This window comes from Hippopotamus amphibius, chromosome 2, assembly GCF_030028045.1.
Source record: "Hippopotamus amphibius kiboko isolate mHipAmp2 chromosome 2, mHipAmp2.hap2, whole genome shotgun sequence".
Classification (NCBI taxonomy): Eukaryota; Metazoa; Chordata; class Mammalia; order Artiodactyla; family Hippopotamidae; genus Hippopotamus; species Hippopotamus amphibius.
Genome location: NC_080187.1, coordinates 187,022,044 through 187,035,729, shown reverse-complemented (window position 1 = coordinate 187,035,729; position 13,686 = coordinate 187,022,044). Strand labels below are relative to the sequence as shown.

Below are 13,686 nucleotides of genomic sequence, written 5' to 3'. Positions count from 1 at the left end.
TCCTTTACGTAATTAAAGGACATTCAGCACATCAATGCAATCAATTAATGGTGATTTTCCTACCCCGACATCAAGTCACTCAAATGCTATGTGTCTCACAAGTCAACTCCTATATATTGTTTATAAATATGTAAAGATGAGCAAGACACCATAAAGTAGGAATAAGCTCAAAAATAAATGCAATAAACTGACAGGAAGAAAAAGGGAAGCAAAGATTAAGTCAATCCTCTCCCTCACAAATCAAAACCAAGAGTAAAATCAACCCAAGGAAGTTATCTGTTATACATTTAAAAAATAAAATTTCACTTAAACATAAATTGATGATAAAATAATTTGAGCTAAAGAGACCCTTGAAAGCCTTAGCTAATCAGAACTTCAAATTTTTAAATATGAAAAACTTGAATAAGCTAGTAATTAAATTCTTACCAGGCCTGGTGTGGTATCTTCATCACTGTCTCCATCCTGGCTGCTTTCCGTATCAGCACTGAGAATCACTGTATCTGAAGTGCTCTTGTATTGCCACTTGTTACTTTCAGTATGAACATCTAAGGATGATTTTTGCAGAGTGGATTCTGCCTTGGAAGATGTGGCTTCCATCTTTAGGGTTAAAATCCTTCTGCAAGTTTTCTTTATTTCAGCCTTCTTACATTTCTTACATGCCACTTCATTGTTAGAATTCTTATCTAACAGGGATTTGGGGCGCTTAAATTGGTCTGGCTTGTAGTTACTGAGTGAAAAGGGGACGAGATACACCTTAGCTGTTCTTCCTAAAACTGTAGTCTGTACCGGTCTCAGAGACACAGAAGTGATGTTTTGGTTTTCCTTATATTCATTCACCTATTCAGGACAATAAAGGAAAACAGAGGGTATTAAAATTCCAGGTCTTAAGCCTTTTCTTACAGATCTGTGTAAATAAATCTAATTCCTATTTCATAATGACAACATAAAGCCAAACTGATAGCCTGCGAGGAAACTTTTTTCCCTCCAAAATCTAGATACCTAATTCATTAACCTGAATAGATTTATTATAGTGGGCACATTTCTTACCCATATGAGTCTGCCAGACCAATAATAAAAATGACTACAATAGGTAACGGAAGAGACTGAGTAACCGGAACTGTTTCAAGAGTGGGAAACTGACCATAACGACTACAAAAGTAAATGCAGACTTCCCGACCCCATCCTAACACTATTTCTGGGGTTAATGATAAGCATTTTCCTCAATGCTGAAGGTCTACTTTCCAAGGAGGAAAGCCAGGGCAGGCACGCCCGCTCATTTCTTGAAGAAACACCCCGAAAAAAACCGTTAACTGAGAGATGCCCCAAGGAGCAGGAAATAGTTTCGGAGTGAGGAGATGCCGGGTGGCAAGTCCTCCCGTCCTCCTCGGCCTATGCCCGGCATATCCCTCACGAAGACTGAGGCAGGAACACACCCGAGAGGGACAAGCCCTTTCTCACATTCACCTGGAGTCGCTGTCTGGAGCCCGCCTTCTCCTCGGCCTCCGCGCGCGACCCAGACATCTTCACTCAGCTTAGCAGCTAGCGTCTTCCCGCCAAGATTGTGGCAGGAGGCGGGGATGGGTGAAGATGGGAGGGCCGGGGCGAGGGTTGCCCGCGCGGCGCAGGCGGGCTCCGATCCCAGCGGGTGGGAGGAGGAGGAGGCGCGGGGCATTACTTTAGCCTCTTAAGGAGGCAAGCTTGCCAGCCTCACCCCAAACTCAAATTCCTTAGGGAAGCGAAGGGACCGAATCGACATTTTTACCTTGGATCCCGGTGATTCTGATGCTGCTGATGCCAGTATCTCACGTTGAAAAACACCTGTGCTTCTCTAAGGAAAAACCATCTTGCCTAGCAATGTGAGCCTGGAAAAGATGCCATATGAAATAGAGAGGAAATGAAATCAATATATATGCAGCCTTAACTTCGACCCCTAGATTCTTGTAATCCCACCACCAGAAAATTATGCCCTATGGCCACCGTATTATCTTCTTGGGAGGAGAAGCATTTTGAGGATTTTTCAAGAGTTGATAAGCTGGTTTAAACTTCATCCACCAGTTAACGAAGTTGGTTTAAATTTCCTTCACCAGTTAACTAACATTTAGTGATGATCTTACAAAGCACCATAAGTAAGATTTTACGGCTCTATATTTCTTATAGTCACTGCCACATTAAGACTTTTTTTTTCCCCCTATTTTCTGGGTTGCCAGGAACAGGAACAATTGCCTTCCGATCAGATTTACTCTCTCCGGATAGCATAATTTGGGAGCTGATAAATTTATAACATAAATTTCTATCTACCCTACTTTTACAGTCCTTTTCTTTATTGCTCAAAACTGCTCCCTCGGTTGGTTGGTTGTGTTGTCCACTGTTCCTTGATAGAGACTTGCCCGAGTTTTGTTTCTTCTCCCAGCTGAGGCCCAGTTTTAGAACACAGGTGAAATAATTTGAGAACTAATCCTATTAACAGCACCTTTAAAGCCCTTTAGGAAATTTCACACTCGACTCAAAAATTACTGATAAAATCAGTTTTCATAGCGTCTGATAAATACCATCCTATTTCTGGACTTTACTCAGGCTGTCCCTTCTCTCCTCACCACAGCAGTTATAAAATCCTTTCTATAGTGAACGTGTTCTGACTACAAACTAGCCTGTTTTTTACACAACTCAGTTAGTAAATTGGGATTATTTCTGTTACTATTCTATAAGCCCTTGAAGATTTACTAAATAAAATTCAAGTTCCTGGAGGACACGCGCCTTTTAACAATCTTCCATACTCCTTAGAGAGCTAAACGCGGTAAACACAAGTGCTTAATAATTACTTATGGACTTTTATATACAAAGATTCAGTCAGGAATATGTTTTAATAGGCAGTCTCCGGGAACGGAAAGAACTGTGAAGCCGAAGAGTTTTCTGATTTCAGGCATTGTTCTAAGCCGCTTGGGGGATTTTTTTTTTTTTCCCTTGCCACTGGCCTAAATTACCACCACTTGCCCTCACGTGACCAAAAAATACCTCACGACAACCCGCTCAGCCGCATCAACTCAGCTAATCAGGTGCTATTAGCAAGATTTCTATTCCGATTACACTCTAATTCTGAGCTTTCAACAATCTGGACAAACTGCCCTTCACTATCGCCTCAGTTTCTTATTCATCACTACCCTATTTTCCTGGGCTTCAAACCAACCTAACGAGCGAAACCTTTAGTTCAGACTTTCCTGGCCGCAGGGTCTCAACAGCAAAGCCCAGTAGACGCAACTTCCCGGCCAGAAGGGGCGTCCAAATACTGCGAGACTGAGGAGGCCACGGCGGCCTATGAACATGCGCAGTAACAGACGCGGCGTTCTAGTCCTAGGCGCCCAGACGTCCTCCACAATCCCACAATCCTCTGGTCGCATATTTCCGGTTTTTCTAGCTTGGTCGTAAGTAGTGTTTCTATCAGTCGCGCAGCAGTGTCCAGTGGCCTTTGGAGGAGAGGGTTTTTTCTCTTCGTTGACGTTGTAGCGCTTCAGTTTGGAATCAGTCAGGTTTCGGGAGTCATCGCTGCTGCCATCATCATGTCGGTTCCAAGCTCACTCATGAAACAACCGCCCATTCAGTCTACGGCTGGGGCCGTCCCGGTTCGCAATGAGAAAGGTACTGTGCTGAACGGTTTTCCAGTGGGATCTTTCCTCTTTCCCCAGCATACTCCAAACCTACCCCGGGCCCAGCACCTCAACCCCAGCGACCCTTAAGACCCTGCCCCCAGTTTCGTCGACTTTCCCCATCAAACTCGCATCCAGTCGCGTTGCCTGAGGGGGAAAAAGAGCTACTTCCATCTCATCCTATTACTGGAGCCTGTGTGCTCTGTCCTACAGCAAGCAGCCTCTTGCCTTGGCCTCTACCAATAGGTTAGACTAATAAATATGGTGAATGCTTGCTGTTTGCAAGGCGTTGTGTGGGATACAGTCCCTCTTTTGTTATCCATAGTCTGTTTATGATGTTTTTATAACTCTTATTGTAATTACGTGTACATCTTCCTCTACTAGATCATAAGCTCATAACCTCCTTGAGGCAGGAACTCTGTCTTATTAAACTTTTTATCCCTTTCAACCAACGCAGTGCCTATTTGTTAAATTGAATACAAAGTGGTGTGAGACAGTGGTGTAAGGACCTCATAGTCTAGTAGGTGTGAGACATGCAAAAAAGAGGCAAATTCTAAGGTGTACGGTCTTTCACACCTGTAATACCTGTCACATAGGTGATAACAAAGGAAGTGCTTTGGGAGGACAGAGAAGGAATAATCTCTTCAGATTGGGGTATTTAACTTGATCTTTAAAGGATGGGTAGGATTCTAATGAGTGCAGATGGATGAAGGAAAACTGTACCTGTTTGGAGAGTCAGACTGAAAGTCAATTTTTTCAGTAAAGTATGTGGAAAATAATTTCGATTCTTTTTAGTTTTTTAAAACAAAAACTTTTTTACAATACCTATCCTTGTGCAACCTGCCTTTTTTTTTTTTTTAACTCAACATGACTTTTGAAAAGTATGCTTTGAATACATGAAGCTGTTATTTATTTTAACTGCTTATGAATTCCATTGTATAATTAAACCACAGTTTGTTCCCTGCTGAGGGATAGTTGTTGTTTTGTTACTTTTTCTCCTGTTACAAACAGTGCTTAAACATATCTCTTTAGTGCACTTGTGTAAAAATTTCTCTAGGGTAAGGTGAACCTACATTGACACATCATTATCAGCCAGTCAGTAGTTTACATTAAGGTTCACTCTAGTGTTGTACATTCTGTGGATTTGGACAAATGTATAGGGACATATATCCAGCATTATGGTATCACACAGTGTTTTTACTGTGCATTTAAAGTTCCCCCATGTCTTTTCATGGCTTGATATCTTTCTTTTTTTTTTTAATTGATGAGTGATATTCCATCATCTGGATGTACCACATTTTATTTATCCATTCACCTGGTAAAGGACATCTTGGTTGCTTACAAGTTTTGGCAGTTATGGACAAAGCTGCAATAAATTTCTGTGTGCAGGTTTTTGTATGGACATAAGTTTTCAACTCCTTTGGGTAAATAGGATTGCTGGATCATATGGTAAGAATATGCTTAGTTTTGTAAGAAACCATGGAACTATCTTCCAAAGTGGTTGTGCCATTTTGCATTCCCACCAGCAGTGAATTAGAGTGCCTGTTGCTCTACATTCTCACCAGCATTTAGTATTGTCAGAACTCTGGATTTTGGCCAGTCTAATATGTGTGTAGTGGTATCTGATTGTTTTCTTAATTTCCATTTCCCTGAAGACAAAATATGGAGCATGTTTTCATGTGCTTATTTGCTATCTGTATATCTTCTTTGGTGAGGTGTCTGTTGTCTTTTACCTCACCTTATTCTTCAGAATTGTCTTGGCTCTGTTTGACCTCCTATTCTTCTATATGATTTCTGAATCAGCCTGGGAACAGCTTTTAATAAAATTGAATTAAAATTATAGATTACGGGACTTCCCTGGTGGCGCAGTGGTTAAGAATCTGCCTGCCAATGCAAAGGACACGTGTTTGAGCCCTGGTCCGGGAAGATCCCACATGCTGTGGAGCAACTAAGCTCATGCGACACAACTAGGGAGCCTGTGCTCTAGAGCCCATGAGCCACAACTACTGAGCCTGTGTGCCACAACTACTAAAGCCCACGTGCCTAGAGCCCATGTTCTGTAACAAGAGAAGCCACCACACTGAGAAGCCCATGCACCGCAATGAAGAGTAGCCCCCGCTCCCCGCAACTAGAGAAAGCCCAGCGCAACAACAGAGACCCAACACAGCCAATAAATAAATAAATAAATAAATAAATAAATAAATAAATAAATTATAGATCACGCATTTATTGATCAACTCAGGCACAGTTTCCATCTTTTCATCCTTGAACATGATATATTTCTTCATTTATTTTGATATTTTTATATATTTAAATACAATTATGTATTTTTCCTCCTAAAGGCCTACATCATTTGTTGAATTTATTCCTTAGTATCTTACAGATTAGTTGCTATTGTAAATAGTAATTTTTAACTGTATTTTCTAATGTAGCCAGTGTATAGGTACATTTATTTTTATCTAGCATTTATGCAGCATTCTTCTTGAATTTTTTTTAGCTTATCTGTTGGTTATCTTGTATTTTCTACATAAGTAATCATAGTCTGCAAATCGTGGCAGTTTCTTCCTTTTCAATCTTACCTTTTATCTCTTTTTCTTTTCTTATTGTGCTAATTAAAACCATAATATAATGTTGATTAGAAGGTATGATAGGGACAACCTAATGATGCCCACTGTTTTTTAAACGAATGCTTCTAATGTTTTATCATTAAATATAATGTTTGCTATATCTATTGTTAACATTATGTGACTTTAAATATATAAACTTTAAATAGTAGATTATTTTTTCCGCTGTTAATTTTCTAAGGTTAAGCCATCCTGTAGCCCTGGGCTAAATCCTATTATGTCACTATAGCTTAGAGGGGTTTTTGGTTAGTTTTTACATTGCCTGAATACACTTGCTATAATGTTAGAGGTTTTGTATGTATGCTCGTGAGTGAAATCCACCTGAAGTTTTCCCTTGAACTGCCCAGTTTGGTTATCAGGATTATATTCATCTTATAAAGTGTATTGGCTAGTTCTCATACTTTTTCTGTTCCCTGGAATTGCTGGTATTTGTAAAAGACAGATAATCTACTCTTGCAGGTTTGAAGACGCATAAGCTAAAAAAAAAGAAGGTAGAAATAAAGATTAGAAGATTGAGTTATGTGGTTATAAATTATAAAGGCTGCCACAGAAAAGTCTCGAACTAAAAGAATGAGCAATATTTTAATTTTATATTCCCACTTAAGTCATCCTTACTGTGTGCTAGGCACTGTTAAGAATAATTCGCTTAAGCATATAGTTGAAGTGGATTAGCATGAATTTGTCATGGACATAATCTCCTATTTGGGGGAACTTTTTCTGTTGTTTCACTGCCCGCCTTCCTCCACTTCATTGTACCCAAGCTAGGCCTCATTATCATTAGTGTTGGTATTCACAAGAATACCTTCTCATGACTTGGCCTTTGTAGGAAAACAGCATTAGATGAATAGGTGGTTGGGTAGTGGCTCTCTTCTTCTGCTTGAACTCTGGTTTGCCAGGAATACAGGGCTCTACCTGGAAAGGCCAAGGGTTGAAGGACATTGGGAAAGAGACTACTGAAACATAAGTGGTATTTGTCACCCAGGTGAGATTTCGATGGAAAAAGTGAAGGTAAAACGTTATGTGTCGGGAAAGAGGCCAGACTATGCCCCTATGGAATCCTCAGATGAGGAGGATGAAGAGTTTCAGTTCATTAAGAAAGCCAAAGAACAAGAAGCAGAGCCCGAGGAACAGGAGGAGGATTCATCTAGCGACCCTCGGCTGCGGCGTTTGCAGAACCGTATTAGTGAAGATGTGGAGGAGAGGTAATGACTACAGTTATGTTTCCCTGGACCTGAACCCCTACAAGATAATTAATACAAACAACAGCAATAATAGCTAATACTTGAATAGTACTTACTATGTTCCAGGCACTGTTCCAGGTATATTACATTTACTAATTCTTATAATCCACATAATAATCTTGAGGTAGATACTGTTATTCCCATTTTTACAAGTGAGGAAACTGAGACACATTGGGGGTTAGGAACAATAACTCATTAAAGGGATAGAAAACACAGACTGTTGGTTGGTTTGTTGAGTCTTTTCAGCACAAAGATGTTTTATAAAGTTTGAGAAATTGATTTTATCCATACACTTATTCTTAAGGCTAGTGAGGAGAAATGACACTGAAGAAATAGGAAAAAAGGACTGATGAGTGGTCTCATGTCGGGAAGGGAGCCTCCCAATGAGGGATTTTATATATTATATATTGACTGAGCCATTACCTTACAGAGTAGGCCAGATGCCCCGAACTTTCACATTTTATGTTGTCTCAGGAGTTTTTTCACAGAGCCCCTGGGCCCAAACAATTCTGTTTATTTTGTTAGGTAGTTAGATCCAAATGATTTAATAAATATTTATGTCCTAGCAACTTAGCCACTTGAAAAATATAATACATATAAAAGAAAAAAACATTTTTATTTTATTTTTACATAACCACAGTTACTTACTACCGGGGTTTTTTTGCCTCTTGGGCACTGATGACTTCTCAAACCTTAGAATCGCATTGGCACTGTCACTTGTTTCCTGTACCATATTGACTTTCATGCAGTACTTGCTTTTTATCACAGCTGTCCAGAAAACCCAGTTTCACAAAGATATGATATCATTGAAAGGAAACATAGTATGATCTACTGTTAAAACTGTGAAGTACCTTGAGCTTTAAAATATATCCCAGTGCACCCATCTAAGTTTGTTGCAGTGCCCCAGGGTGCCTCAGCATACATGTAACGTTTTAGGTCCAACTTGACTATTTGTTCTGACACTTTAATCTGCTCCTCATTTTCCTCATCTCCAGACTTCAGTACTAATCAGAGCAAACCTAATGTCCAGGTGCTCTGTGACTAAGGAAATGTGGTTGATGCCTCTTCGTTTTTGTGAGGTTGGTGTTACAGTTGGACACTGTCTTTCAGATTGGCTCGACATCGGAAAATAGTGGAACCTGAAGTGGTTGGAGAAAGTGACTCTGAAGTAGAAGGAGATGCTTGGCGCATGGAACGGGAAGACAGCAGTGAAGAAGAAGAGGAAGAGATTGATGATGAGGTATAATTAAGGAAAGTGGCAAGTTCCTTCTGGGTACAAGAAAAAGTTAGGGCCTGTGTTCCTTTGTTGAGGCCTTAAAGGCACAAGATATCTGCTTTTGGCAGAAGTCTGATCCAGTGTTCCCTGCTTATTGGGGATAGGACTGAAATAGAATGGTACTAAGTTGCATTTTACTTATATCAGAATTTGTTGAGCTTGATGAAGTAAAACTAAAAAGCCATCTCAGAGCACAGGCATTTAGCTCACTGGCTTGGACATACACCTTGACAGGAAATCGAACGGCGCCGTGGCATGATGCGTCAACGAGCGCAGGAGAGAAAAAATGAAGAGCTGGAAGTCATGGAGGTGGAAGATGAAGGACGTTCCGGGGAGGAGTCAGAATCAGAGTCTGAGTATGAAGAATACACAGACAGTGAAGATGAGATGGAGCCTCGCCTTAAGCCAGTCTTCATTCGGAAGTAAGTATTTCACAAACCAGGCCTGAATCCACATGATTACTGCTTTCCAGGTCTGAAGATGGAAGCCCCTTTTCTCTCTCATGCTCTTCTGAAATGTAAGCACCAAGTAAAAGTCTTTTTCCCAGTGCCCCAACTCGACAGAGTAACTTGGTGTTAGCAGGGAGCTTATGTTTGTTTTCACATCTCCCTTTCCACCTAAATAAAACATACCCGCCAAGGTCTTATATTATTTTAAATACAAAATCAAGCTTGAAGAGCAAATTCCTATTCCTTTCCTAATGGCTAAAAATCCTACAGTCCAGCAGGTTTCTTGCTATTCAGGCAGTTATCAAAGATGAATGGAATTTTGATGCTCTAAAGACGTGAGATGACTCCCATTTTTGGCTCTTTGCAAATAACACAGCCAGAAATTGTTTGGCTTTGTGTAGTTTGGAAGGGACTTTATTTAGGGGAACAAAGAGCTCCACTCTAAGGGCTTTGGGTAATTAACAGGACCTTTGTGCTACAGGAAAGACCGGGTAACAGTTCAAGAACGTGAGGCTGAAGCATTGAAACAGAAGGAGCTGGAGCAGGAGGCCAAACGCATGGCTGAGGAGAGGCGCAAGTACACACTCAAGGTACTGGGGGTGGCTGTGAGGATTGAGTGCAAGGAGTTGTATGTTTCGGTTCTGTCTGAAGAGAATAAGGAAGTCCAACAGTTGAATTATTCTCCCTATCCAGATTGTAGAAGAGGAGACCAAGAAAGAGCTGGAGGAGAACAAGCGGTCCCTAGCTGCACTGGATGCACTCAATACTGATGACGAAAATGATGAGGAGGAATATGAGGCATGGAAAGTTCGGGAGCTAAAGAGAATCAAGAGGGACAGAGAAGATCGAGAAGCGTGAGTAATAGGATGGGCCTAGAGCTTAATACACTGATGGGACAGGTTCCTAGTAGGGTAGCTCTGAGGCTCCACACCTACCAAGTTCCATTCTAGCTTTTCTTAGGGTTCCTGCAACTGAGGGTGTTTCCCATAATTGGAACATGGCTTGTTAAACAATAAAATCAGGGAAAAGAAACACATTTTGTCAGTGTTTCTCCACGACAGAGTGCCAGCTGATACTCCCTTTAGTAGTTTCCTAGTAGACACACATGTTACTCGCTGTAATCCGTTCTCTGTTGTTGCATAACAACCCAACCCCAAAGTAAAGTGACTTGAAACAATTATTTCTCACAATTTTGGAGGCTGGCTATGCAGTTCCTCTGCTGATTTCACCTAGGTTCTCTTATACAGTTGCATCCAGCTGGAAGATTGACTGGGCTTCACTCATATGTCTGGTGGTTGGTGCTGACTGTTGGCTAGAATGCCTCACTTCAGTAGGTTAGACTAGTTTCCTGACATAATGGTCTCAGGGCACTGTTCTAAGAGGGCAAAGGTGGAAGCTGGCAAGGTCTTTTGAGGCTCATGTTTCATTTCTGCAAAGGAACATGCATACTGTAAGGGGAAGAATTTGTGGCATTTAAATAATCTACCATAATCACTGTGTTAGAGCAGAATCATTTCTGAGCTGCATCACCCATTCCTAAAAATTACTAGGAATAGAGAAGGTAATCCCAGATTATAAAGAGAAACCCTCAATAGAGGACTCTGTCTTCAGCCTTTAGTTTCTAAGGTTTTTATCCTGGGTGTCAAGGAGTCCATGTATCCTTTAACACTGTATGAAAAATTATGTGTATATTTGCATTTTTTGAAGAAAAGGGATCTGTGACTCTCCACCCCCCCCCAAAAAAAAAAGGTTAGTCACTGCAATCTAATTAATAATGGTGATCCTTGGTTTGTGACATGTAAGCACATTACTAAAGAAATACCAGGAAAGTCTTATACAGTTATTTTAAATTCTGATTTTTTTTAAACTAAGGCTTTTTAGGAAAGGGAAGTTAGTAATGTTATAAGATCAAGCAGTAGTAGTATGTCTGAACCTCAAAAAGGCTAGAATCAACTTTCAGAAGTTTGCAATACCTGGTCTTGCAAGCATAATGAAGACTACCTCACCTTTTTATTTATTGAGCTCCTGATCTTGATTCCTAACAGGTAATAACTAGAATTGATAAAGATGAATAGTGCTTGAAAGGAGGTGGGACTGTGTCATACTCAGATAACTAGGTCTTTCTGAAGCTAAAATGATACTAATAAATAGTTCTGTTCTCCTGACAGGCTTGAGAAGGAGAAAGCAGAAATTGAACGAATGCGAAACCTGACTGAGGAAGAGAGGCGAGCTGAGCTTCGGGCAAACGGCAAAGTCATTACCAACAAAGCTGTTAAGGGCAAATATAAGTTCTTGCAGAAGTATTATCACCGGGGTGCCTTCTTCATGGTAAGGAGTGAAAAAAGAATGGGAAAATGGGGCAGTAGGAATAACTCCCCATTTCCCTGGTCCTGGGATGTTACTTCCACTTGCCAGTGGTCAACTTTCTCATTTGCTTTTTGCCTCTGAAGGATATAAAACCAAATAGAGCAAAGCATTGGCAAAAGGATTTTTGAAGTAGCAGCAGCTGTTCTCTTTTGGCCCCAGCTCTTGGAAGGAGGAAGTGATGTAATAGAAGAATTGAGGAACTGAAATAGTGATCTATATAGATACTAGGTTATGTAGGTCCCCCAAATCACTTAGATGCCATTATTCATAGCTGGGAAATTAAATAAAATTAAAAAGTAGAATGGTTTTTAAAAAATGATCTCAAAAAAAATTGTAGTTTGAATATATGAGAAATAAAATCACAAGATTGATAAGACTCTTTTCTACAGGATGAGGATGAAGAAGTATACAAGAGAGATTTCAGTGCACCTACCCTGGAGGATCATTTCAACAAAACCATTCTTCCCAAAGTCATGCAGGTATGGGGTGCCTTAATGACACGAAAGAGAAAAGTAACATTGAAGGCTGGGACATAATATAACTCATCTGATGGTGTAACTCATCATCTATCCTTACAGGTCAAGAACTTTGGACGCTCTGGTCGTACCAAATACACCCACCTTGTGGATCAAGACACCACTTCCTTTGACTCAGCATGGGGCCAAGAGAGTGCTCAGAACACAAAGTTCTTTAAACAAAAGGCAGCTGGGGTACGAGATGTATTTGAGCGGCCATCTGCGAAGAAGCGGAAAACTACTTAAGAGTTCAACTACTTATTCTTCCACCTGTGTGACACAAGGGGGAAATGTCAGCATCTGATCCTTGATTTGTTTTTACTATTTACATAGTCCCTGTATCCAGCCTGCTGAACCTACTGCCATACTTCTGATACTGGACAAACCTAGGCTTTGAAGGTACTTTGTGAGGTTTGGACTCATGCAGAGAAACCCGCAGTAGAATTAGAGGCTCCCTACATAGGACTATTTCTGAGAAATCTTCGATTTCATTACTGCTCTGGCTTCCCATATTCACTTGGGACTGTTCCAAGTTTCTTTTTCCGGCCCTCAGCTTGGGTTAGAAACATGGATGGGCATGTAAGCGGACAATGCATTACTTCTACCTTACAGGAAATCTAAGCTCATTGAAACCTGTTTTGCATTTTTGGGGTAAATTTTTCTAGATGAACATACTTTTTGATCCATTTGTGTGTGTGTGTGTGTGTGTGTGTGTGTGTATCAAGAAATAAAAGAATCATACACCAAGAGGTTTTTTAGCATACCAGAAATAAAATGTGCAGGCTGACAAGTATCTACCTGTTAACTAAAATAAAAGACAGCAGGGAATTGTCAGGCATATGATGTTTCACATTTTAATCATCCCCTTTGATCTCAGAAACAAGCACAAATGCTAGACGGGCTGTATTGTAAGTAACACCTAGATTTATTCCCTGAGCAAATATGTTTGTGGTTGTCCTTGCTGTCTAAACTACAGTTGTGTATAGAACAAACTGGACACATGAAATGAGGAATCCAAGTAGCATACTAGTATCTTCTCCTTGCCCAGCTCATAGATCAAGGAGGGTACAGTGCTCTGAGTTGCAGTGTAGTGATATGCTAGATGTCACTGGCAAAGTTAAATTTAATTTTTCCATTTAATATTTACTACATAACCACCATGCATGTAGCAGAGCATTAGGAGTCCTAGGAGTTAAAAGGAGTGACATATAACCAGTAGGAAGACTATCTCTAAATTGCATTAAAAAAAATAAGGGAAAAAAATGAGAAGGGCAAGGTCTTTTCACAATCTTTAAATGCCCCACTAGGAGAATCACTCATAAATCCTTAAATGTTCTAGAATAAAAATACGAGTGCAAATAATTACTATGAGGTAATAAATACAAAGATGAATGTAAGTCACTGTTGTATGTGCCAGAAGGAGATACAATCTAAGAATCATCCTAGAGCCAAGATGAGAATAAGACCTACATTCATCTGCTCATCAGTTCTTATGGCAACCTATCAGATGTGTATCATTTTACAGTTGAGGAAACAAGCTCAGGAAGGGTGACTTGGCCAAATTTGATCAACT

At 40.3% G+C, this 13,686-nt stretch overlaps 2 protein-coding genes across 5 annotated transcripts in view; one reads left to right on the top strand and one right to left on the bottom strand.

The window, feature by feature from the left end:
- The window catches only part of WDR76 (WD repeat domain 76), a 63,441-nt gene extending 60,144 nt beyond the window's left edge, over positions 1 to 3,297 (bottom strand). Inside the window, exons 1-3 of one of the 4 annotated variants that reach the window (XM_057721964.1) lie at positions 3,185 to 3,297; positions 1,763 to 1,862; positions 427 to 837 (exon numbers count right to left, since the gene is read on the bottom strand). In XM_057721964.1, coding sequence (XP_057577947.1) covers positions 427 to 597 — 171 coding nt within the window. In that variant the 5' untranslated portion in view covers positions 598 to 837; positions 1,763 to 1,862; positions 3,185 to 3,297. Of the gene's footprint in view, positions 1 to 426; positions 838 to 1,464; positions 1,715 to 1,762; positions 1,863 to 3,184 lie in introns of those variants that run through there. The other 3 variants (XM_057721963.1, XM_057721961.1, XM_057721962.1) reach the window with 3 other exon arrangements.
- An 86-nt stretch (positions 3,298 to 3,383) lies between these two features.
- MFAP1 (microfibril associated protein 1) lies at positions 3,384 to 12,906 on the top strand. The gene is made up of 9 exons (XM_057721971.1): positions 3,384 to 3,633; positions 7,248 to 7,467; positions 8,617 to 8,746; positions 9,017 to 9,204; positions 9,713 to 9,821; positions 9,925 to 10,085; positions 11,400 to 11,559; positions 11,988 to 12,077; positions 12,177 to 12,906. The coding sequence occupies exons 1-9, from the start codon at positions 3,555 to 3,557 to the stop codon at positions 12,357 to 12,359; spliced, it is 1,320 nt and encodes a 439-aa protein (XP_057577954.1). The 5' UTR covers positions 3,384 to 3,554; the 3' UTR covers positions 12,360 to 12,906.
- Positions 12,907 to 13,686: the final 780 nt, after the last annotated feature.

Bases quoted from the DNA above. Each gene is read 5' to 3' on its own strand.
- MFAP1 (XM_057721971.1), top strand. From the start codon at position 3,555: ATGTCGGTTCCAAGCTCACTCATGAAACAACCGCCCATTCAGTCTACG. The intron at 10,086-11,399 runs GTGAGTAATAGG...TTCTCCTGACAG, and splicing joins GACAGAGAAGATCGAGAAGC to GCTTGAGAAGGAGAAAGCAG. The intron at 11,560-11,987 runs GTAAGGAGTGAA...TCTTTTCTACAG, and splicing joins ACCGGGGTGCCTTCTTCATG to GATGAGGATGAAGAAGTATA.